Genomic DNA, 27,685 nt, shown 5'->3' with positions numbered 1-27,685 from the left:
GATAATGCTCAGCAAGCAACAGGATATGGCACATTTTCCATCAACCACCTCCCCTTTCTGACGACTGATTTTCAAGTTGCACCAACAACCTGAGGACTGGGGGTGCCCTGTGGCCTATTGATTGCAGACTTGCTTATGCCTGTGTTTCTGTGAGAATTTATGACAACCATGTGGGAGAAAATAAGGCTAATAGATGATGAAGTATGAAATGATTCACATTTATCACTAGCTGGAAAAAAAAAAATCTTAGCTGAAACATCAATGTCTGTCTCTGAGTGAGCACATAAAGAAGCATTTCAGGTTAAAAATAACCAGCCCAAACAAGTCAGAGCATGTATAACCGAGAGCCAAATTTCATCATATGTGGACTTATTAATATTAACAGGATTGTAATTCTTTCCCTTAATTATAACCTTTAAGCAACTGCAGAGGAAACACAAATATATCCATACAGATATACCCAGCATCATTCTTTGGTATCTTAGAAATTGCTTCATCTTCTTTCCCAGAATTTCACCAAGCCTTAAAGACAGTACCTGTTTTACTAGAGAAAATTCAAGCTCCATTCAGGCCAGGATATTGCTCACCCTAACACTCACAAAGCATTACCAATAAATACATGTTGCTTTACAATGACTATTAGTTACAAAGCTGATGAGAAAGTGAGCTAAGTATGTACAGACACATTTCTAGAAAAAAATCATACATATATATAAATATATAGAGAGAGAGCAAGAGAGCATTATATGTGTGTGTATATATATATATATATATATATATATATATATATATATATATATACATCATTTCCATGAGTATTACCATCCAAATAAATAATTCAGTACTAGCTAAAATCATTATGACAATCACACAGAAAAAAAATTTGCAGCAACAAAAAGCAAAAGCCATCTATTTCAGGTGCTGTGCTGTTAGATGACCTATTTGGTCCCTAAATATTAATCATATCTCTGAGATGATGCTCTTTGTCCCATGTGAAAACCTTGGAAGCTGGCAGCATACACTGTAAGTGGATAGTCATTCTAAGGAGGATCAATTTGCCTGCCACCACCTTTAAACAGTTTTGGGATTTTTTAAACACAAATCAGCTATTTTAGCTGGAAAAGCTCTAAGGCATGGACTGGGTCTGGTGCAGATTAAATACAAAAGATGTTTGAGGCTTCTGGCTCATCTCTCAGGTGAGAAAAAAACCCTAGAAAGTGCAGAAGAGATCTTAGCAGAGACACAACACTTTACCTCAACTAAATTTCAAAACACTGTTTTTAGTTGGTATGAAACTGTTTACTTGTTTAAAAAAGAACTGTGCTGGAGAAGGCAGCAAGATTTTGTCTGCCTCAAGCCTGAAGAGTATCTTATTTTTGTGTTCTCTGCATTTTGAGAACATAATTCTCCTTTTCTTTTAGTCTGAAATCATTTTGTGATATATGAGTTCAAGAAGTATTGGGGAACTTTGTCTACACCAAAAAAGGAACTTCAGGGTGTTTTCAGAAGATAATGGAAAGAACTTGTTCAGGTCTGCAGCGTAAGTAATTTTTACCACGCAAATTCCACACTTTTGTGTTAGCAAAGAGGAATACTTTGAGTCTTTCAGTTTAGGAGATCTTCAAACAGACAACAGTGTGTAAACAATTCCAAAGTACATAACTTTACTAGAACAACCTCCAGTCTGTGTGCAAGGGCTTCAGAAAGGCCCCTTCATCAGATTTCCTTCTGCTCTTCACACCGAACAAAGCCTTGGCTGACAATACCAAAATCTCCTCCTTTATTTGGATTAAAGCCCTTTGCAGGAGCAGTATGCAAATGCCAAACGTGTTTCTCTTGCTGAGGCTACTCTAACCCAGCTATCTTTTCACTGTCTATTTTCCCCCAGCAGCCCATCCTGTCGGCTGACAGGGGGACCAGCCTTTTAATTCAATCTTTCACAACACTGACAGTTGGATGCTGGGGCCTGCCATGAACTCTAAAAGGAGCTCATTTAGTCATAATTAACTATTCCCTGCATATTTCCTAAGGTATGGTAATTGTGCTAAAAGCCAACAAGTGAAGCATTCATTCTGGTTTTCTTTTAAACTTTTATTTTTCCACGGCAGTCTCTTTCTCCCCTCCTTTCCCCCCAAGCCCCCTGCCTTTTTTTTTTTTATTTAATCTTTTCTTTCTTTCTTTTCTTCCTCCTTGGAAACATTTAGAGTAAAGAAAAAGAATGACAGTGGAGATAGGGAGCTGCAGAAAACTGTGATGTGGGCAGTTCAAAAGGCAAAGTCTGCCATACGATACAGGACCCCATGGCAGTGCTGAGCTATTCAGCTGGGTAAAACATAAAGAAAAATGAAATGAGTAGAATAGAGCCATGTCATTAATGCAGAATGATGGACATCCTATTTGGGTAACAGGGAGTCATGAATATACATTTCTAATTCCTTGGATATGGTGATAAGTGATCTCTGTTTCCATTAGCACCAGAGTAGATGTGTTTGAACAACCTAAAATATTCAAGTTACACAGATGTAAAGCACTTTACACACTCTTCCTCCCTCCTCCCCACAACACAAACATATACCATGACCCAGTGCATGCGGTGGGGTCTCACAGGGATAAGGTATGATGGATCCAGCTCATGTTTATCATTGTTGAGATGGGAAGCTTTGGGAATCTGACTTGGATTGTTTACCTTAAAAGGCAAAATATGATCTTAATTCTGCCCTTATCCATTTTCTGGCTTATTTAAATACCTATAGGCTTTGCATCTGTTGAAATTCTTGTGCCTTTCAGAAAGTTTGGGACCTACTGGACACCTTTCCTTCATAAATGTGCATAGTGCATATACAAAAGCAGGAGACAACAAAGCTAAGTGTCTCCACATTCCAATCTCCTTCCCATCTGGATGTGCACCAGGAGCAAAGAAATCACTGGCTTTGGCAAAGAATGCATGGCAAGGCCGTGTGTGTGTATGTGTGTGCTGGGGGAGTGTGAGTTAACACTGTGCCAAAAGTGCCAAACACAGACAGCACTGAGGTTCATTATTCTTATGCAGCATTTGGCCAGAGCCACAAAATACACACTAGCAAGTTCCAGTGGTTCTCTTGCAATCTTCCCCCTGGAAAATTTGGGGGAGAAAACATATAAAAATCAGGTGATGAATATGTGATTTTCCCACTCATCTCTCCTGCCTGACCTGTTTTTTTTCATGGGCCTTGCATGAACAAGGTGAGTAGGATCTGTGAATTATGGATTTTATATTCAATGTTTCAGGCATAATGGAACAAATAAAGTCAATAAACAAAGGAAGAGATAAGGAAGAGAAACAGCAAAACTTCAGACAACAAGGTCAGGTAGCAACTCATTTTGCTTATGTTCACATATTAACGATCCTGGTTGCACTTTTTGGAATTGAGCATCCATCTACAAAGATACTACATCTGCTTTAAGCTTGTAAAATATTTAAGAATTTTAAAATTGCCGTTTTTTTTTAGTTCAAACACTAGACTGCAAACACTGTTGTGAAAAAAGAATCTTAATGTTGAAGAGTAAGGTGCATAAAATGTTTCTAAAATCCTTTCCCCCTCCCTTTTTGTCTAGCCTCAATCAAATTTGTGGATCTATATGGTTTTTAATGGCAGGCAAAACACACTAAGAGCCAAGCTGACAGGCTGTTGCTGAAACACTTAATGATCTGTTTTATCATCATGGTCTGGGATTTTGTTTTCTTAGGGGAGGAGGTTTGGGGGTGGGGGATGTTTGTTTGACTTCTGTGCATTATTGTGATCACAACACACTGTGGATTAACAACACAAATTTAAAACAGAGCATCTCTCAATAGACATGAGCTAAAAATGTTGATGTTTGTTAGCAAGAAACTGTGCTTGTTTCCATGAAAATAAAATGGGTGAGAAACACCACATAGATAAGAAGCTTTAAAGATCTCACCTGGCAGACCTCCTGCATTTTTGCCCAGTGTTGCTTCCTCCAGTCCAGACCCTGAAGATGTTTTTTCTAGCTCTGATGATTCTATAAGGGCCCATGTGTTTAAACTGCATTGTGTTTACTCCCTTCCTTCCCCAGGAACTCATGGAAAGAGAATTCAGTTTCTCAATCAGTCTGCTCCATTCTGGCACATTTCAAACATCTTTCTAAATCCCTAGGTGTGCTACAGTCTCTCTGCTCTGCATTTAGGAGTCTGGATGAAGGAGAGATGCCTGTCCTGCTGTCTGGTGACAGAAGCAGTGCTGTGACTCATTAGCAATTCTCCTACTTTTGATACCACACAAGCTGGTACAGAAAATTGTTTCCCAGAAAATTTGGAGATTATTCTGGCGACAAAAATTTGGAGAGGAGGATGGCCTACACAAAAAAAGCAACTCCAGGACTTGAAAATTCAGAAAATCTCAGCTTTTATGTCATCTGGGAAAAACTGGCAAGGGTTAATGATCCAAAAGCAATGTTCCAGCTACTAAGAAAATCAAAATCAAAACATATGCACAAAGTTCCTGGTCAAGGATTTTGACAGGATCAGGTCAAGAAATCTTCAATATGCTCAATCTATCTAAATTTACTTCCTTGGGAAGATTTAGTAATAGATGGAAATAATTTGTGGGATATTTAGTATAGGGGAGAAAGACTTAGTAAAAAAACCCAACATGGTGGTAAGGCAAAATCTTAGAAAATAATTTTTAGAGCTATATCCTTTTACTGCAGCCCAAGTTAACAACACAGATGAAAAAGAAGATTAAAAAGTGAATGATATCAAAGTCAAGAACTACACACATACATTTAAAAAGTGGTATGACCCTATCCCAGTTTCAATTTATGGATTGTTTTATACTGCTCTACTTAATTTGAAATATAATACATAAAGCAAAAGTTGAAATGCTACTGATTGAATCAGATTTCATCAACACCTGCTCACATTACATAGAGTTATTTAGATGACCTCAGGGCTCACTCAATTTTTCCAACACTCTCCACATATCCACCTTTTAAAAAGACAAAGGCAATTCATATAGAAAGTGTTTTTACACACAAGTAATGATCAAAGGAGTCACTGATGGAATACAAACCATGTGTTAGAACTTCTTCTTACCCAAAAAGTGATTCACAAAGATTGGTAATGGCACAGAATACACACTAGCAAGTCCAGTGATTCCTCAAAAATTTGGGGGAGAAAACATATAAAAATCAGATGATGAATATGTGATTTCCCCACTCATTGCTTCTGCCTGACCTTCCCTAGAGAGTCAAGGAACAAACCAGTACTTATTTAGAATAAGAGAGAAATCAGGATTTGAGTGAATGACAAACAACTGCAGGAATAGTAAGTTTTGAGGGGCAGTGAGGAATTTGCTACTAATTCCTTCCTGGCTATTATTCTTCATTTGAATTATCTAGTCCCTAGAAGCCAAGCAAATACTTGCGTCAGTTTTGAAAAACTAGAAGTTTGTTAAAAAATGAAGAGTGATGGTTAAATTCTTTCTTCTGTTTCAGACTACAATTTTTTTTCTTGCTGGAAAATGTAAATATATGGGAAATATTAGTTGTTGAACTGCTTTTTCTAATTCTGAGTGATACCTTCTTTGGTCATGAACCTAGGACACACACAGGTCACTAACCTGTGTCACACATAGTTCTAGAAAAGAGTTTATCTGCCCCTGCCAGATTTCCTAGCCATAACATCCTTCTTGCGTCCAAGCAGCTGTTGCCAGATGCAGACAGACACTACAGCTACCACAGATCCCTCAAATATACCTCAGGCTTAAAATCTAGCAGGTCTGTCCAGTGCTTACTGATCCCTGCCCTTAGGCCATAGAGCTAACAGACTTGGAGATTTCCCAGTTTACTCTCTTTTCCCAACAGAAGCCTAATCTTCAAACTCCATACCAATAATTTAAATGCATATCACTCCCCCAAACAAAGTACCAGAGCAGACATTAAGTAATGAATACTTTCTGAACTTTTCAAATTAGTTTCCAGTTTTTTTACCTAAATACTTAAATACTAGTTGGGCATCTGCAGAGCTACCCAAGGTGGGAAAAATTCTACCACAGAATCTGCACAGAGGATATTTTATTCTGATATTTTGCTCTCTCTATTCAGCTTTGCAAAGGACAGAGCCTGTGTGTTCATTAGTGCAGACTACAGCAGCCAGTGTTCACAGTGCCTATCTGAAAGAACTTAACACTAAAAAGGTATCTGGAAGGTAAAGAATGCCCTTTTTATGGTGCTTTAGCAACTTCTTTTTTGCAAACTATCAGGCTGTTAATCTGAGCTTTTTACATGAAATACAAAGCAGAAAACACTCATCTGTAAGACTCTGTACAAATATTTTGATTAAGAAATTCCTTTTAAAAATCTGATTCTGATTCACATTCAGTGGAGAAAGGGAAATTCAACAGCCTATGGTTACTCAATAAAGCAAATGCTAGCTACTCCATTACCAACTTAAAAACTTTGATGGATAGAAGAAAATGAAAGCTGAAAAAAGCCAAAGATATGAACAGTAAGCAAACATTCCTCAGGATCCAACCAAGAGACTGAGCAACCAAGAGCATGAGCTCCAAACTTCTGAGAAAAGTATGAATTTAATATATGAAAGTCAAAATTCCTTAACAAGAAGGGATACAGTTTGAAAAATCGTTCTCAGGAGCCCTTTCAGCTTTTAAGTCCCATTTTCTCAGTCTGAGATGGTATTGTTGTGTCTATGTTAGTTTTGATAAGGGAGCCAGCTCTACTCCCATTGAAGTCCATGGAATACTCCCATTGTCTTCAGGAAGAGCAGAGCTAGACAAAAAGCTGCACAAAGATACCATGATAAAACAGTCTGGCAGGTACCATGACCTCATCTTATTTTCTTAACATTTCTGAAAAAAACTGGGGGGGGGGGGAGGGGGGAGAAAAATCTATGCAGCCATTTCTACTGATTTGCAATATGCCTTTTATACTAAAATACAGACCAGTGAAGCAAATGAATGGTTAGCAATATTAATAGCCAGGGGCTTGTTAAACTGCCTAGGATGAAGAGTTTGTCTGCAATTTCACCACTACAGGATATCTTGGAGAAGACTAAGCATTTTGTAATGCTGATGTTTTATATGTGCATTCTTTAAGTCCCTGACAGGCAGCAGCCCCTGTAGTCTTCATTTCAGATTAAATTTTATACAGTAAGCCTGAATGCTTTATTTATTTTTAAATCCATACTTTCACAGGGTATGTAGGTTTTCTTGGAAATAAAATTATATCATGCAACTGAAATTGCATTCTGATTTTGTGCAGTCCGACAAGGCATTAGAAATGAGTCCTTTTATAATTCAGCTTGCAAGAGGAACATGTCTTTTTAACAACAGCAGCTTGCAGTAAACCCCCAACTCCACTTCATCCAGAAGACAAACCACTGCCCCATCTTAATAATGAATGCAGCTCGTATCTGCTGTGTTCTGTTAAATTGCTAAAATTGCCCAGATAAACCATTTGAGAGTATGTCAGGTTAAATTAATACAACATGACCTGATCACTTCCACAGCTGGGAAGAAAGAAGTTGGCATTCTTTAAATCCAGAGCTCAACCTGGAGATTATGCTAAATTGCTTCATTCATAGTCCACACTCCTCCGCACATGTCAGGAGGACAGCATTTGTCCCCTCTAGTGATAAACAAATTATACATGAAATCAATTCCACTTCACAATAATTTTCCCTATTGGGTATTATCTTTCCTCCTCTGCTCCCTCCAGTTAAGCTTGCATCCTGTACTTGCTAATGAGCTGGGGGCTTTCTGTTCCAGGTGGCACCCCCTGCCTCGAAGTCATGACATTTCCCATTTCGAATGCTGCTGGCATTTTTCGACAGCTCCTGCTAACCAGCCTTTTTGACCTGCACTAAGAGGAACTCATCTGATCGAATGCTCTAACCTGCCAATCACACCAGCAAATGATCTTCACAGTCACTCCCAAGGCAGGAGGGGAAAAAAAGGGGAGAGCAAGAGAGGGGGAGCGAGAGAGGCAGCTCGGGAGAGTGATGGAGCAGGCAAGCAGGCAGCCTCTGCAGCGACCTAATGAGAGTACTTTAAGTCTCTGAGACAGCTGAAACATTGAAAAACTGGTGGGAAAATTAGGACAGAACTGAATGCCTGGTGCTGTTATTACTGCTTTCTTTACACCCTGAGACCATTTTTAAAGCAATACCTCTGAGATGTGCCATTTTCAAAAGAACAGAAGTTAATTTTACCATATAAATAGAAAACAGATATATTTTTCCCTGCCACTATCAATATGCAAAACTCATAATAGTGCTCTGCCAAATGGCGTTCTTTACAGAATTAATTAGGAGCTGTAAGCTCATTAAATGAGAAGCTTCACCTAGGGATGATTATGAATATTTTCTGTTGTTGATGTAAGCCATAAATAGCACTTTTAACCTAATTTAAATGCTGGCAACATTTACACCTTCATATCGACAAATGTTTGCACACAGATACATAAAACAACAAATACAGTATCTGCAGGGTCTAGATGTCACTTCGTGGGCTGAAACCAAGCAGAGTCATGATAATGACTCAGTTGTTTTGATTTTGCTCCTTTTATGATGTGACAGATAACTCAGTGCTGAATCTTTCAAGCACACAAGGAGAGATTTAATTGTCTGGATTTTATTTTCCTTCAGACTATAAGCTAACTATAAGATTTTGATACACATGTAATGCACAGACTGAACAAGAAGGGTATTAAAAGCAATTGTAAAAGAAAAATTTCAGGGAGAAAACTTAAATAAAAAGGTTGTGATTTTACTGTTACAATAAAAAAACCCAGAAAATATAGTGCACAATTAGACTTTATATTAATATCAAAAGAGGGGTGCAGAAGTGTCTGTACAGATTTGAAATCTAGGTTACTAATGGCAGAGAACTATCGCCCACAATTACTCATTCAAAATACATATATGGCCCAGAACAACATTTATAACTTATAACAGACCAAAAAATTATGAAAATACTCAATTTTGTTTCCACTTCTTAAAATATCCAAAGATACTGTTCCAGGGCCATCCTTCTACATTAGATATCTTTATTAAATGAGGATTTAGCATTTTTTGAGTTTTCCTCCTCAAACTTAACAGTTAACACTAGGAGGATGTGGGAAAAACATTCATCCTCATCCCACTTATGGGGAAGAATAAATTAATATAATTTATTAGCTGAGTTGTAAACTATTGCTACATTTTAAGGCAAGAAACTTCCCACAACTAGAGGTATTCAGTGTACATTTACTTTAATGGGTGGTGTCTTAATACCCAGTTTTGCAGTGGTTGGTTTAGTTTTTTTATTTCATGGAGAATCAGGCAATATAAGCTACAGATGAAAAACGGCACCACAAAGCTTGTCCTCTACAGGAAAGATTCTGGTATATGGAAATACAAAATTTCATTTCTTGTTTGCAATTTGTCTGAAAGTAAAATGTTCTGTGAACTCTGAATGCTGCAAATGGTGCCTGAGAGGCAGTGCCTCTCATTAGCTTTGCTGTCTCTCTGGGTTATGGGCTGTGTTGTCAGCATTGGAAGCCTCTGCTTTGTCTGGAAACCTCAGTTTCTCCCCTCCAGTGGTTCCACATTCCTCTTAGACAAAGCCTAACTGAGGAGTCACGTGAGGAAATAATCCTAAAGGAGAGGTGACTGTCCATGGGAGAGTAGGGAGAGTGGGGACCCGCCTTTGCCTCCCTCCCAGTCATTGTCATCTAGACATTGTCCTCAGCGCATTCAAATGTCATCCCAGACGATCAGCGCCCTGGAACTCAAACGGCCTTTCATGCCTAGACACTTCTTAAGCATGAACAGACCACAAAGACTGTCTAGTGGGAATTGCTTGCTATCCTAATATTAATAATGCAATATAGCACACTTATGGCACAGAGGATTCTGCCTTTTGTCTCCTAAATTTATGAGCAAACAAACTGGAAAGACAGATAAACAGCACTGAAATGGAGCACATGAGTTCATGCAAATATCACTAATATCTTTCCTACCGCATAAATGACTGTAAAATTACAAACCTCTACACTAAAAATTATTTGAAAATGAATCTTCACAGTGCTGAAGGCAAGTTATCATGCATTAGAAATGAACTGAAAATAGGCCCCATATTATGCCATAGTACAAGGAAATGCAGTATTGTCCTTCAAAAAAGTTATCCATAATAGTAGCAATACTTCATTTTCCTTCCACCAGCTCTGAAGCTGATTTGGCCATGACACATTACAATTAAAAAAAGATAATATCAATTAATATGTAGGCACTACTTTCACACCAAATGATATAGAGTATATAAGTGCAGGGAAGAAATCAATATCTCCTAGCAATGGAGGTTTGAAATACTTGCCCTACCAAGAGGGGTATGTAACAATAAAATGTGAAGACCTCCCCTCTCTGTTCTGCTTCCTTCTTTCCTTCTTCTTTCCAAAAAAGACTCCCATTATTTTAGAAATCCTGATCATGCCTACTTGTTTCAGTGTGCTTATTTCCAGGCATAGATGCTCTCCTGGGCTTTCAGTCTCCAGGCTGGACAGGCTTTCATCAGAACTGGTGTTCAGCTTCCTTAGCCAGACCATCCTTCCCAATTCACTTTCCATACCTCTGTGCATTATGTTTCCAACTCTTTTTGTAAAGAAAATCAAGAGACTGGGCATTCTACTACTTACAAGGAGTTCAAGTGACTGCATTTCACATGACAAGAGACAAGGTGACCTGTTACAGTACTGACACAAAAACCACCAATAAACATTTTGTCTGAGCCTTATTTCCATCCTCAGTCCCCACATGTCACTTAGGTCAGATGGGCAGTTTATACAAAAACAGCCTTGCACTGGACAGCTATTTGCTCAATCCAGTCCATTTCACCCACTGTGCAGAGTCCAGAGAATATGGGGGGATCTTTTTATTGTTGAATAGAGGGCAAAACTCAGTCTTTAACTTTCATTTTATATCAATAGAAATAAGATAATAGATATCACAAGGAAAATGTAGACCAATGCCTGGAGTTTTTCCCTTGTGTGTTATATTTAGGGTATATTCTAGCAGCGTGGTGATCTTATTCTTCAGTATTAAGTAAAGCACAGCTGGAACAGTCTCATAAAGCCATTATGTTGTTAACATAAGAAAATAATGGCACTAAAAGTACTAGAGAGCCAAAAAATATCTTGGATTCTGCAGTTATGTTTCACAGCTTAATACTAATTTAACATTTTACAAAATTGATGTTATAATTTCAACTCTTCTTAGTACTGTCATTACTGGACTCAAACCCAAATTGCTTTCAGCTGCCCACCACAACTGCATCTTATTAGCCTTTTCAGGAAAGCCAATTTATGCAAATCCAGTATTAGTTAAATAATTAAACTGACCCTCAACATTCATGTATAGACACTGTCTGGCACAAAAAGATGCAAGAGAAATTTAAACCTCCCATCTTCAGTGCTTAGGCTTCCATCTTTTCAACTGCAGCAGCACAATGGCTGTTTATACGCATCTATCTGAATCCATCTATTAAAAAAATGCATTAAAAAATTAAATTGGCTACTGCTGTGCTTTTATAGCTCTGCTTTTCTCTCCCAATCTGGTTTTACACTGAATTTTAAGATTTCACACATATAAAGCACTACTGGCTACTTTGAGCTTTTGATTAAATCAACAGTGACAAAATCTGGCTGATCTGCAGTCTCTCAGTCTAGAATTTCTCTTTTATGCAGACCTTTCTCCACTGTAATTACTACAGTTTTATCCCCTGAAGCTGCAGAGATGAAGACTCAGATGCACAGTACATGGTTTGCCACAGTGTTTTTTAGAGACACTGGGGTACCCGGAACAGAGAAAATGCAGGGGAGTAGTGAATGAAAATGACTTTTCAATACTGACTACTGGTCACACACACTGCTGGACTACAGCTTCCCTGTGGCTTGACTAGGGCAAGGCAGGCAAAAATTATGCTCCCACACAGCAGGGCTGAAGAGATATTCTTAAACAATTTATAAAAGTAAAACTGAGGATGACAAACCAAAACGAAACCATTGGATGGGGATGCAACAACAGTCGCCTCTCTAGCTAGCAAAGAAAAAAAGGTAATTTTCCAAAACGATTCTGTGCTGCTGAACACACCCAGTCATAAGCATCCAAATAACCAGCACTTTTTGCCATTATAGTGGTAACTGTCACCTCTGTAGCTTTATTCTGTTTTGCACAGCTGAGCTGGCCCGAATGACGCCATCCTCCCTTTGATTGGCTGGGCTGGTGTCAGTTGCTGGCTTAAATGGACACAGAAGAAAGAATTCAGCACCCTGGGATTGACATTCAGGATTGCTGGGATGCATGTGCATGTGGTGAAGCAATACAAATAAAGGCCACTTTTTGTTTTGCTTCAGTGAATTGTCAAAGAGATTTAGAAAGCCAGGGGATCTCATTATGGTAATACAGGTTAAATACTTTAAAAGCATATGGTGTTACCATCCTGAATGAAGCTGTCCCTGCTGGCTCCAGGAAGCAGACAATAGGCCAGAAACATATCTCGTGTCTCTGGCCCACCAATGGGAACTGGGGATTATAAATCACCACAAGAAAACATCACGTGCTATCTGGTATCAGGTAATGCCTTGTCTTTTCAATTACTATTTGACTCATCCTTTCCAGAGAGGAACAAGCTTTAGCCATGTATTCCACTAGGCAAATGAAAAGAGAGCTCTAGAGTTTCTTAGTCCCTTCTTGCCTTAATAAAAGAGATCTGTAAAGATGGATGACTTCAGTATATACAATATAACTCACCAAGACATGTAGAGATGAGGAATGCTTCTACAGAGATGCTTCCTCCCCATGGAGAAAAAAATATCAATGGAAACCATCAGGCACAAAATAAAAACATTTGGCTTTATCACAAAACTTTAAAGATCTGTAGATATGGTCAAAAGGCCCCATCTAATTCAGTGCTGACAGACTTTTCTGTGTGTGATGATGCTTATTACCACATATTTGCTAATTTTCTCCAGTAGAGAGCAGCCTCAGCACTGACCTTGCTAAGTCCAAATGTCAGGCTTTTCCCCACGGGTACTGGAATAAATGTGTTGTCTCTTCTTGGAGCCCAAGACAATGACACAGTGTGGTCTACAAAGACCCCATTAGTAGTCCAAGTCTGACAGATGTTATCTAAGTTTTCAGAAACATGTCCTAGGCTACTGCTTTTTCAAGTGGTAAGTTGATTTGTGAGTTGTAGACAGGCAGCTGAAGCACTATAGTATTTTAAAGACAGCAGAAATTCTCAGAGATGCACCAGTTTCTGAGGGCTTAAGACAAGCTCTAATCAATGATGGAGCCAATTACAAATTTACTGCCTTGAGTCCCTCTCCTTCACCAATCTGCTAGAGACTGCTGCTCCCAAAGTCAGCAGATGATGTCTCAGCCATTCCTCCCCTAATCTTTTTGCCTTCCAAACCCTAAAGAAACGTGGATTTAATTCAGTGGGTGCACTATCAGGGCACTAACATCTAGCAAGTGCCTGAGAGAACAGCAAGAGGTGATAACTTCTTATCACAGAAAGATTTGGCACAACATTTTTATTGGGTCTCTCAATTTTATTTCCTACTTTACCCCCAAGCCAGGGAAATTAGGTGGGGGAGGGAGGAAGGGAGGAAGGACGTAAGACTAGAATTTTCTTCAGCACCAGGTTCTAGAGGCAGTTGAAGATGGTTCCTTGTTCATGTTTCTTTGTGCATTTCTCTAATAAATTCCTTTACAATGAATAAATGCATAAAAATACATAAAAAATTAAAAACCTTTTCTTTACACACATGTTAGAGGATTTAGTAAGCAACTACCTACAGATTTTTTTTCTTTCACAGCTTCCTGAAGGATACTGGAATACCTCAAAATTCCAGCCCTTCCTAACTTCCCTGCCACCTCTATATATCCATAAAGTCAACCCATGAAGTTGAGTGAAACACATATGTGCCTACCTTGTCCAGGAGACAAGTTAGAAATATTTGTTTGCTACGGTTGTTTTTTTTTTTAATAATTAGTTTTTAAATTTGGATTAATATTTTTTTAATTCTAATTTAATAATTAATTTTTAAATTCTATTTCCTTGCAATATTTGCCACTTCTAATTTTTCTTTACCCCACGAGTTGGGATGCTATGTGTTCATGCTTGTTGGCATTTTAACATCCTGTACTGTTTGTCTCCATCTCTCTAACTCTACTTGCCTTGTTTACCTGACAACTTCATGGCCCTGGAGAGCTACTGCTATCTTTCCTTTTCCTATTCATGCATCATTTTGCTTCACTGAGCCTTGTGAATGGAGACTCTGAGAGAATATATTGTAATAAATACCCCTCCCCTAATGCTATGCTCCTGCTGACTGCAGCTCTAATCTTCTGCTAGAGTGACTGACTCACAACTTAGACATTTTACTGACTGAACATCTTACTTGCCAGTCACTACTCTACTGTTTAAAATCACAGCCACCTGCCATTCACCAGATCTTCTTTTCACATTACCAAAACTCCAGTCTCTTTTGCCAACTCCTTTCATTTTCCACACTGACTCACACCTCTACTTGCTTGGTAGTCTCAGCCCTTTAAAGGTTTCCACCCATTCTAATAATTTCTCACCCATATCCATTTCCCATGTCCACAGCTCTCCTGCTTCCCAATGAATTTTAACTTCATGTCATTAATCCCCAGCTCTCCACATGGTACAAGGACCTCTGTTTGGTCCTAATACTGTTCCAGGATTACCTGCTGGTCCCCATCTCATGGCACAAGTCAAATACTACAGCATGGAGCTGATGTTAGTGCACTGCAAGCACCTGACAGAACAAAGTCCCAAGCCACGGTGGAAAAATGTAATCAATAATGTACACATCACAGCATTTGCTAAGTGGTTTCAGACCTTTCACAATGAGCCATGCTATTCTGTATTAAAACTGTAGTTGAGCAGCCATGGCAGTACAGTGATGTATGTAAAGGGTAGATTTGGTTTTCTCTTTCTGTTCACATGTAAAATTTAAAACAGTGATTTGTACCTGCCTAAATAGATATTCAGTAAGAATGATCCAATGGTTCTTTTGTACTGTTTTACATGCTCATTTGCAAAAAACCTTCCATTGCATATTTTATAAAGAAAAAAATGCATTTATTTGGAAGCAACAGAAAGGAGGTTCTGTACATGAGAACTGAGATTCTGTACATAAGATCCTACACAAAAGGTCTTTAGCAGATGGGCACATTCTAAATATACTTTAGATGGATGATATGTCACGTTAGAACAGACAAGGCTGAAGAGATGTCTGCAGGGACACAGCCCCAGGAAAAAGTAGGGATTAGCTTGTCAATAAGGATGTAAACAGACTGCTCTGAGGCAGCCTCATTTCTGACATTAGAGAATCTTAAATGGTTTTTTGGCGAAGAGCTTGTGCAAAAACTGGGGCAGGCTGTCAGCACCGAAATCTATTCATGCCAGTTTTTCAGTAGTTACTGCCTGTCAGGCAAAGACTCTACAGCATTACAGGGTTAAAAACCCCAGTTTTACATAAGCATACAACACTAAACCCAAATGTAATTCATTAGAGAAAGTTATGTCTGATATTGTATAAAGCAGACTTAGCTAAATATAGACATCATGTGAATATCAACTACATTTATAGGAGACCATATCTTCAAATAGGTGTATGAACAGCATGTGCATTTATGTCAGCTCCTAGAACTTCTGTAACTGTTAACTGTTAAAATGGATTCAACATGCAAAAGCAACCTTGTCTTTAAAAATAAACAAGAAAAAAAAGGTAGGCCTTGATTTTTTGAATGAAAAGAATCTGCTCTTAAAGTATTTTGTGAAACACTGTGGTATGAAACAATTTAGAGAAGCATAATAAGCAAAGCAGCTATATAAAGAAATACTGCTAATCTGGAAGAGTGTGCCAAGTGTTAAATCCCACTGAACAAACACTGGGCTGGTGCATATGGGCAGAAGACAATGCCATGATATAACTCCACCATCCACTTGCTGTAATTTGGTAAGTGGCCTGTCTGTTCACTTGTTCCCAAGTTCTGCTCTGCTCTTAAAACACCAGAAGTCATATTACACACTATTTCACTACTGAATAACAATGGTTGAACAAAACTAGTATTAGTTGATCCAGTGATACAGATCATTAACATGACAGCATCTCTTTATCATGAACATCCTTCTGCTACCAAGACTTGCAACCTACTAAATAATAGAATCATAGAATGGTTAGGGTTGTGAGGGACCATAAATTATAGAATCATAGAATTTCTCCTCCTTGCCCCAAAATTTAAAAACAGAACTCACAAGAGGTATTTTCTCTCCTCCTATTTTACCGGGGGCGGGGGGGGAAGGTATCAGTCCCAATTAGAGGCAAACTATTACTTAATATACAAGCACCAATTTCTGCAGTGTTTTCAACCTGTCAGTGACACTCATTCCTGAGTACTTACACTCTTCTCATGGACTGCAAAACTGCAAAAACAGAGTATCAGCCTGCATATGGACATGCAATTGAGTTTTGTATTTTGTTTCTCTAAAGATAACTAAGGAGCATTTTCAAAGATATCCTTTCCAATGTCTTACCTGCATTATCAGTTGTGAACATAGGTATTCTTCAATGTTTGCTGTTTGATACACCTTTGCCATAACTATTGTTTTTTCCAAAGGCTCTCATGCTTTCTCCAGTCTCTGGCTGTAATCTTACATTCGGTACAGTAAAAATAGAAGACACTGTAAAAAAGAGTTTCAGTTCAGAAACTTTGGTTTCTTTTTGCAGTAAAAGCAGTAATTTAAAAATAATTCATATATATGGGAAACACAACACATTAAATACATACACCACCTATATGTGCTGCCAGTAAGCACTGCACAAAATCTGAATGGAAAGAAGCTGAATGCATTATGATGGAAATTGTATGGTGCAAACATTCTTAGCTGCATATAACTTCAAAAAAACCTGTTTCCAGATTGTGTGTGTTTATTTGTCCTCTATACCAACATACAATGAATAACTTCCACTTTTAAATTTCTGCTGAGAGAACTTAGAAATAAGAAGGTAAAACACGCAGCAAGGTTTTTCAATAATTTGATATCACATATTACATCTTCAGAATCTTGATATCAGTAGAACTGAACTATCTTGTTTGACTTTCTTTTCTGAATTACTAAAGACAACTAGGCTCATTAAAAATATCCCAAGAACTCAAAAATCTTTTATGTGAAGCAATCCCCTTTCGCATGAGCTAGAAAAACCTTGACAACTTCAATGTCACACCAGGCAACGAGTTATTAGGAGACATGATGATAATAATCACAGCAGTCCAAATGCAAATGGTTAAGAACTAACATAATGATAATATGAAAACTCATTTTTACTTAGGATGCCTCAATCTGATGGGCAAAAAGCAATGACTTTTAATACATCCTGAAAACAAACCTCCATAGAACGATGTCCTCATGAAAGCTGCCACTGCATGATTCCATAGGGAAATGCTAAAGAACTAATCAGGGCCATAAGAGTTTTCTTTTTTGCACTAACAACTAGTATACCTATAAGTTTCTGGAACTACTTTTTTTCATCTATATGTCTTTAAAAGACCTGGCTATTGCTTGAGGCACAGACCTTCCCACTGCAGTTTGACATCTCAACTTGCATTTCTTATTCTGCTATCCTTGGTAACACACATTGTTAATGACAGACATTTTATGCAAATAAATGAATATGAGCTCTCAAATGTAAAAGTAGGAAAGTGGGAGGAATTTTTTTTTTTTTAAATAGAAAATAACAAGTACACATATTCAGTAAAAAGGATTAATCTATAGATTACTGCTCAATTTTCAGATGAATGAAAGCTATGCTGCATCATAAATCGCACTGTATTCCTGGACAAGGTGTTTTTAGCAGAACTGCATTGCTCTTACGTTTTTAATGTACTATTTTCAAAACCTGAAAGTGGCTCCCTTTTAGATAGAGTTTATCTGGAAACTGAACTTCCAACCCAACTGAAATTATGCCTTAACTTGAAACTAAACCAAGCAAGAAAAGCAAAATCCTGCTTTTCACATAAACTAATTTTGCACACATTTTTAAAATAAACCCCAATGAAAAAATATACCGTAAAGTATTACATAGAATACAAATATTTAGTACTAAAGGTCAAAACCAGAATAGAAAGTCAAACACCTAATTTTTACTTTGTCAGTGTAGGCTGAGTCACCACACTGTTGTGAAATATTGTGATTCCAAGGAAACAATTTTCTGATGGAAAATCATTTGACTGATTCATCCCTTTTGCTTTCCTACCCACATATGAGTCTTTCTCTGGTTTTAAGAGCTAAATCCCAAAATTTGCAATTCAGCATTAGACAAAAATATATTCCATGATGAATATTGCTCACTACAGAGGTTTACAAAATCACTGGTGGTGTCCAAATTAGAAAGCACTAATTTTCTTTCTACATAAAGACTCAATATGTTTATAACTATATTTAATTAACTATCAATAGTGTTTGTTGATGTAAAATATTAGCAAAGAGAACTAGAATCACAAAAATTGGTAATTTCACTACACAGTAAACATTTTCCCAACCCTCCAAAGTATATGACTTCTTTGTTTTGTAAATATGTTTACAAGTATATCCAAGTCATACTAAATAGAAACGATTGTAGTATTTGATACTGGGATTGTCCTTTCTTGCATCTGGATTTATGCTTCATAATGATTATCTCCTAGACGCAGAAATAGTCTTTCTGTAACTCAAAATTTTACTGGAGGCATTTAGAAGAACCTTGCTTTAAAATATAATGATTTTTCATCTTTATTCTCCCCCCTTCAAAAGGTTTCACTGCTCCTGATGTTTAACGTTATGCAAAGACGTGTTTCTGCCAATGAATATCGCCTTATGGTTATGCTTCTGCAAATAACCTGCTGTGAGCTGATAAAAGGATTAATGCAGCCAAAATTCTTAATCTGTGAAATTACAAATTAAATTCTCATATTAAAAATACCACCCTGAGGTATTTTTTGTGGTTTTAATTCCCCTCTGGTGTTCTGCATACATTGTGCTTGTTAATGACTAGGACAAGACTGTCTCTGTTGGCAGTCTGCTGCAGAGTGATAATGTGTAGGCATTTACTTCACTGATAGAACTGGATTTAGCCACTGACTGATAAACTAAGTGGCAAGTGGGTAATAAGTCCATATTAACAGAAAAGTGCTACTGCAGAATTCAGAATTCAAAATCCTGGCTAGACTAAATCACATAGTCATAAGGATTGAGATGTCACCACTGCAGAGTGATTTTTGTTTTCCATTTGGTGGAAATTGGATAAAAGAACTGGCATTCTTGATGTTTCATTAGTTCTGAAGGAAAGAATCTCTGCCTCAGTTTCTGCAAAGGCAGACTTTCAACAGCAACTGCCTTAACTTACACTGAACATTTAGATTTTCTGCTTATCAAGCACCACAGTCAGCAAACTGCGTGGGGGTGTCACCATGGCAGAGGAGGAAACTGGGAATCTTTTTGCAGTGCCAGAACACAGTCTGTGATAGTGATGGACAGAAATTATTGGTGATATTTTGATTTTAATCTTCATATTCTAAAAATGGGAGAGTGCTCTTCAGAGCAGAGCTGGGAGTAGGTGCTTGGACAGCCAAGCCACAGAACCAGCTCAAAATGTGACTACTGCAGCTGTTGAGGATGGGAAAGACAAACTTTAGGAAGACAAAAGTTTTTGTACCAACACTACTGTAAACAGATTCTACTGTGGATGAATATTCAAAAAGAGAGCTTAGTTTTTAGAAGCAAACTTTTAAATAAGCCATAGTCACACACACGTTTCAATGTTGCATCTCTGAACTTTCTGCCTTGAGGTACTGGATATAGATCTTTCGTTAATGGATGCATGTTTGAAAACAGAAAAGGACATACAATGCTGTAATGCAAGCATGTGTCTCTTCACCCCATTGAGTTAAAGCAAAATACTGACTGTTATTCCCTTGTGAAACCTTTTTATAATAATAGAATCTTCTCTGAATAAAAAATAACATTCATGATACTATTTTTCCCTAGAATAAATAGTTGTGTGCTTTTAACACTGAAAAACAACATGCAGACGTACAATATAAATGATTTTAAATTACTAAAAAGATAACTGACAGCAAACACGATGATAGGAACATTTCTGCCAAGTCAACTGGAATGCATTCTGTTTAATAAAGGAAGCAAAAGGATGTATGAAAATAGTGAAAGCATTCTTCGTTAAGAATATCATCTGCCATCCTCTTCATACAGTTAATTCAGCAAATTTAGTGATTGTTTACTTTGTGTTTCCCAGACTTCTGAATGCCGAGTCCTTTCGTAAAGGTTACTGCTGAAACACACAGAGCTTCTCTGAATCAAATGCAGCTGGATTTTTATCCTGTGTGCTGCAGCTAGTTAAGAAGTACTGTATGCTATAAGTGAAAAGCACTAAATATGTAAATTGCATTTTTCCTTTTGCTTTATGACAATTCGGAGAATTCTATTGGCTCCACACATAATCAAATACAAAGATAGCAGGCTGCAGACTGCAGAGCAGAGATAGCAAAAAAAAAAAAAAAGAAAAAAAAAAAAGAATCCATTTTGTCCTGTGTCAAGCTAACTATGTAATTTCAATCTACACAATTGCAGTCACGTATTCTGTGTGTGGCTGTGTGTGTCCATGAGGCTGTCTGTATGTGGGGGTTAGCACACACACATGCATCTGCCTGAACTAGAATCTTTGTTTCTGATCCATTCAGAGGTGGTTATACTCACTATCAGTTAACTCCCATAGCCGTGGGGGCAGATCACTGAAGTACTCGTGGCTCAGAGCTGCCTGTGCTGACAATCTGTTCTTTGGGAAACACTGGAGTAGTTTGGAAGCTAGATCTTCTGCATGGTTCACACAGCTCAGCCTGAAACACAAACAAGAAGGTTTTTTCTGGAAAACAGTATAATTATTCTGTCTAATTCCATCTCCAGTCAGCACAGCTGAAACACCAAGTCTTAATAGCCAGGAGTGCTACCAGGAAAAGTGTTCCTTAGGATAGGGATTTGATTGATTATTTCTGTACTGACAGCTCAAAATTCATACAAATTTTACAACTACAGAGCATATAATACACCATATCACATATGCCCTGCCTGCTATGCTAAAGCATCACGAGCAACAGCATCTTGAAAACAACTCTTTGATTCACCCCTTTACATTTTATTGAGCATACTGACAAACTGAAAATTTACAGTGCTGGAAACAAATGCTTATTACCATCTGAACACATGAAATCCAAGCTTACAATAACAGCAACATCCACACAACTTTGAGATGTATAAAATGTTAAAATCCAGTGATGCTTAATATGCAACACATTCATCATGTTTCACTAAGACATTTGTCTTTCAGGAAGTACTAACTTCTTATTTGTTCATATATTCACGTGGCAGGGAATTGACTCCTCATTAAGCGTTAATGCAATGCAAACATTAAATTGAAGTGAGTTATCTTTTCTAAGCTTCCCACAGAAACAGAGAAAACTTACTGTTTCACTGGGAGCTAAATCCTTGGGAATATTACAAGAAAATGTAATCTAAAAAGTAATAGACCTGAAGTGGAGACAGTAAAATGGTAATCAGCAAGATGTGGCCTGGGTCTAGTAAGCTACAGCTGCCTCCTAAATTTCCAAAGCCACCAAGCTTTTTGTAACATGCAGTCAAAAAACACATGCTGAATCTTGTTGACATCATGTTGCTATTATTACTAGGAAACTTCATAAATTCAACCATGCCTTTGCTCAGTAAAGACGTGTTACCAGGTAAATGCCAAATTCTAGAAAAGGTTTTTTCAGTGCACTGGTTTCCCAAAATCAGTAGATAGTAGACTGCAGTCCAAAATAATTCAGCATTTGACAAAGGTTACATTATCCTCTAAAATCAATAACCCTACAACATGTTTCATGTTTCAAATATTCATTTTTTTCAGCTTAAACTGACTTTCCAGAAAAAAATTCAAGACGGATTAAACAGCATTACTCTTTTATTAGGCTGACATGGCATGATTTATATGAAACAATATAGGCACAGGTGAAAATTGTCTCTTAAACAAAGAACAGAAAACACTGAAAACACGAAATAAATAAAAAAGGTTACTACGGTGAGAAGTTTGAGTTACAAATATCATAGACACAACTTTTTGTCCATGTCCACACCATTGTGTGAAACACCCCCCCCCCAAAATTTTAGATATTAATTTTAAATTTTAAAAAAAGGAAAGGCAAAAGCATCTATCCTAAATTATGTACTGGCATATGCATGATATGCTCATATCTGCAATCATTCAAAAATATGCCACTGGCTGTCTTTTTAATTTCTAGCAACTGTATGCTAGATGGAAATTTGAATACTGTACCTATCTGATCTCTTCTTGAGAACTGGCAGGATATATGTCCAGAAAGTACCCAGGGATGAATTGCTTAGGAGTGCTGACCACTTTAAGGCATTGTATCTCATCACTCACAATCTTATTGAATTCCCAGGATTAGATTTCAAAATTGCTATTTCAGGTTAAACAGATGATGAACTCCACTGTTTCTTATGGGCACATTTTTTTCTGTTTTCATTTTCAGTTTGTGACAAAAGAAAAACACCTTGAATCAAAGACTCATTGCTTATAAATTACATTATAAATTAGAATAATTCCAGACTATTTAAACTACCAGATTGTTGAAAATCTTCAGTAGACTTTTGTGACAATTACAGATAGTTTCATTACTGAACAAAATACCAAGACAAAAGGTTATTATTAGCAAAGAAAAGGAAAAGGAGTGGCAAATGTTCATGGAGAATTGGTATTAATTCTTCTACACATCCAAAATTTCCATGGAATGGTGATTATATTGAGTCTGTGAGCCCTGAGTCCTAATCCCCCCTGCACCAATGAATTGTTCAGAGATTGTGTCAAACCATTTCACCAATGTGATTTTTCCCTACAGAGGTAGCTGCAAGATTTTAGGAACTATAGTAAACCTGCTCTGTTTTGAATGGGACCTACTGTTAATTCAGAAAAATCAGTCACTTAAGTAGTGAAATATTACCCTCCAATATAAGAATTACACCATTCCTTAGCTGATCCATACATGTAGTGGAGATGCTAATTAGGTAAGGCAAAGCAAAGTCAAAGAAAATAACATTCAAACATCAACAGATTCTGACTTGGAGGTGAAATTTTGGATGTCATCTGCAAATCCTCAAACAGAGTGATGCTACATTTTGACTGCATTAATGGTCACCAGTGTACCTGGCATACTACTAAGATCTTTTTGCAAGAAATTCAGAAAAACTAATATAAAGTGAACAGGTTTTGAATAGGAACAGTTTAGAAAGCCAGTCACCTTCTCAGTTTAGACAAAAAAAAGAAATCAGTTGAGAACCCAAAGATAAACATCAAATAATCAGCACATTATATATTTAATATACTATAAATCCAACAAAAATATTTAGGGCTGCAAAATAATCACATCAAGTAATTAAATAATTATGAATAAATCATTCATAATTAGAACCAGTTTTATAATTAATAAATAGAAAGAAGATTAAATTCATAGCACAGTCTGCAAAAATATTTCAATCTGCTATAAATATTAGATCTATCTTCCCTGATCACCTTCTAAGAAGTTCTGGGACTGTGGAGTTGGTGTTAGCTGTTTGTCAGTGCTTTGACGATTCCAGTTGCTACATTATTAGGATTATGTTTCCAAGCATTTATAAATTACAAAATCAGAAGGGACCATAACGATCAAGTGTCACCTCATGTGTACTACAGGCCAAAGATATCTGAGTAACTCATGGATCAAATCACCACTTTCCCCTAGCTCAGCTGTATCTTTAAAGTTCTTCATTAAAATTCTAATTTTGTTTATGGAGCTTTGCACAGCAATGAAAAAATTCTTCTCCAAAACTCATGTCTTCTGCAAAGGTCACTTCTGGAAATCAGTGGCCACTGCAAAAAGCACATGCATGTGGGCTCCTAAGGTTGTCAGTTTTAAAAACCAATCCTTTAATGGAATGCATGACTAATTTTGCTGCTTTGTTTAAAGACAAGCTATTCTCTACTTGTGAAAAATGTACTGTATGATCATGTATTAAAGTTACATCTGCTACATCAGAATTGTTTGGAAAACCCTGCTTGGTGTATACCCTCAGTGGTTGGAATATTGGAAAGATTGCTTTGTTTCTCTCCTTTTTTTTTTCTTTTCACCTATATTCTCTTTAAAATATCCTCCTTAAAACATTAACAATTTGTCTGATTTAAGTTTGAAACCTGATTCCTCAATAGAGACAAAGGCTAAATTTTCTGATGGGGCTCAGTAGTTAAATACCTAATACAGAAGTTAACAAAAAGAACTGAAGAAGTAAAAGATTTCATTTTTAAATACACCTCTTTCAGTTCGAGACAGGATGGAATTTCATACAATATGGCTTTGTGTCTAAAACATAATAGCATGTTTTGTCTCACAGCAGTTGGGCCATATAGGAACTTGGCATGCATGATATGGCAAGTCTCAATATTCACGCTTCACTTACTGTCACACTAATCACTGAGGAATAGTTACTAGCCATGACAGCATACATACTTTCAGAAAATGTGGTGCACAGCAGAATACAGAGAAACCTTTGGCAATGAGCATTAAATAACATGAAGATATTGTTTTGAGAAATACTGGGAATATTTTTACACACCTACTCTGATGACATTTGTGAAACACTGATTTTCAATTTAATCCCAAATGCTATATACAGCCTTAGCTCAAGAAAAACAAACAGCATATGAACCTGTCTCACTTGAAATATATATGAATCTGACTAGACTTGAGCAGTTGTAAATCTCATTGGATTACAAGAATTTGATTTAATTTCAGAAAACAGGCTTAAATGTCTTTCTACTGCAGAGGAAGGTCAGTATTTGGTCAAGCAGAACATGACTAAGATCACTGAAGTTTGGTTTAAGCTCTTAAGAAAAAAAAAAGTTTGGGGCATGTGCAGTGAACTTCTGAACTTGGGGTGATTTGCTTTTAAATGCAACGAAGAAGGCAGTTCAAATTCACATTAATAATTAAGACAAATGGGCATTAAAACAAATGGAGATAATATGCTGTCTATATGCTCCTAGCAGCATGAAGTAAATACTTCCCAAAGCAAAAATAGTTTACTGTGCACATTTTCCAAGTGAAGATATGATTCTTGCAGTGTATCATTAATTCATTTCTCAACTGGCATTTATAGCATGGCCTAGAGGAGTGAGGCACCTAGTTCCCTTTAGAAATTTCAGCTCTTTCTTTATTCTATGCAAGCTCCTGCCACCTGAAGTGCTGAAAGACAAAACCACAGTTAACCTGAACAATCACACCATTTAGCAGAGCTCAAAGTTTAATGGTATGAAGAGAAGTAACAAATTGGTGTGAATCAGGCAGCCCAGGTGGCAGCTCTCCCAGCTCATCTCACAGAGGATGCTCTGGTCCCCCCAACAACAGGGCTCCTGTACCATCCCTGTGCTAGCCCACCTCCCAAGGCACTGCCACAGTGGTTGTATTCCCCATTTTCACCCAAGGCTGCTTGAGGACAGCAGCCTGCTCCCCTCATGCCAGGCTTTAGCCTCTCCTGAGCTCTGTACAGAACTGTAAAACAGCGTGCATTGTAGTGAACACTTTGCAAAGGCATGGTCCTCTAGCCAGCTGATACAGCAATGCCCACGTGTGCCTTGATAGTTTATACCTCTGAATCTCCACGTGATCCTGCAGCAGCAGCAGCAGCGATGTGAAACACGAATCAGAGCAGGGCCTAGCCGAGCAGCATTTCCTCTTTACGAGCTCCAGCAGCCTTTCTGTTGTTCCCACCATGCAGAGAACACCTACTGTCTTCAAAGAGCCGCCGCGCCAGCTCCAGCGTGCAGGAGCCGCTTCCCTAACGGGCCCGGGGTGCCTCCACGGAGCTTTGGAGGGTTTATTTAGCCATCAAGAAACCACCACAACAAGTGAACGCAAGTTTTGATGCCAGGCTTTTAGCCTTTGATACAGATGAAGGCATAAAGGAGTACATCAAGATGAGAATATAACAGAGCAAAGATGCTACCATTTTTTCAGTGTTTTACACAAAGGGTATCGAGGACTAAAACTGATGAACAAAGAAAGACAAAATCATTTGAAGGCTCACTCAAGCAGTGTTTTACTTGTTGCTGATCAATCACAAAATACAGAATTTGCTCTACAGCATAATACAGAAGTACCTCAAGCCAAACTACAGAGTAAATAATGCAATCAAACAGAGTCAGTGTTTCATGTCACTGTTGGGACTGTACCCCACACCTGCATGGGGCTGCCAACAGCAGTCCTGGGTTGTGCACATTCCCTAGAAAAGACATGTCTCCAAACACCCAATGCCCCTCCTGCTCTTCCCAAATTGAGATACTGGCAACAGTTTAGACTCAGACACACTGAGCTCTCTACACATGCAGGGTAGGAAAATCCAGTCTCCAGACTCCCTTGGCCATCACATTAATTGTACACTTACTTCTAGCACAGCACCCGAATAGAAGCGAGGTTGCCACATGAGCATGATGACTCGCTCTGGGATGAGCTAGGCTGGGACAAAGCCTGCACTGGCTCTAACATGTATAACATGGCTGTACTGCTCCCAGGGTCTGTCCTTGCTCTGTGCTCCTGCACAGCACTGCATGCCAGAGTCTTCAGGCCACTGTGACTTCCATGGTGGTGTATGATACAATCTCTTTGGAAATTTAAAAATTAGTTTGATCCCCTTTAGTTATATTACCATATTACAGCATCAGAAGTCTTATCCAGTGAAGTAATGAAAAAGTAGTCAAAATATTTATTATTACAATAAAAGCCATGACAACCAACGAGAAGTATTCACTGATATGAATACTGGAACAGAGATGAAAATAACATTGTCAGTGCTCATTCCTTGGCATTGCTGTTAATGTCAGTGTAGCAGAGGTCAGAGCCCCATTTGGAAAGCTGTGGAGGGAAGCTCATTCAGTGCATTCCAGGAAGGTAATAAGAGCCCTGGCCCACCTCAAGGAATTCTCATTTGACACTTGCCCAGATGCCATGAGTAGGAAAGCAGCCAAGATAAATAACATTTCAGGAAAAGAGATGAATGTAAAAAATGAAGGTTCTAACAATATAGACAACTAGGTTTTCTATTTTAATTAATATAGATTTAGCCCTAGGTATATAATGGCATATACTTGGTAAATTTTTAAAAGAATCTACTGACCCAGTAGGTAAACCAAAATTACAGTTGCAGCTCCTGAACTCAGAACAGAGAATTAAGAAGCTTAAACTGCTCATGAGTCAGATAGGCTTGAGAGACTCAGTTTGGTCACACCTAAGCTAGACAATGAAGTGATTCAACCTCTCAAGGCAATTCACTTTTGACAATAGCCATTATGCTCAATTACAACTTGATTATTTGTATGTGTCATCACCAAATGCAACTCAAGACAAAAACTTAGATATGAGTCTATTTCTCCCTGACTCTTTTGCACTAGATTTGATGTGTTTTAGTGTCTGTTTCAGATGTATTACTGTATTTCTTCAAAACAA

General features: G+C 37.8%; 1 protein-coding gene across 4 annotated transcripts in view; it reads right to left on the bottom strand.

The window, feature by feature from the left end:
* Positions 1-27,685, bottom strand: part of CDK14 (cyclin dependent kinase 14) — a 344,690-nt gene that overhangs the window by 77,670 nt on the left and 239,335 nt on the right. For all 4 annotated transcript variants that reach the window (XM_059842986.1, XM_059842993.1, XM_059842976.1 and 1 more), the window contains 2 exons: positions 20,841-20,980; positions 16,626-16,772 (listed from right to left, as the gene is read on the bottom strand). In XM_059842986.1, the coding sequence (XP_059698969.1) occupies positions 16,657-16,772; positions 20,841-20,980 (256 nt within the window). In that variant the 3' untranslated portion in view covers positions 16,626-16,656. The remainder of the gene's footprint in view (positions 1-16,625; positions 16,773-20,840; positions 20,981-27,685) is intronic.

Source organism: Haemorhous mexicanus, chromosome 1, assembly GCF_027477595.1.
Source record: "Haemorhous mexicanus isolate bHaeMex1 chromosome 1, bHaeMex1.pri, whole genome shotgun sequence".
In the NCBI taxonomy this organism is placed as follows: Eukaryota; Metazoa; Chordata; class Aves; order Passeriformes; family Fringillidae; genus Haemorhous; species Haemorhous mexicanus.
This window is presented reverse-complemented; position numbering and strand designations above follow the sequence as displayed.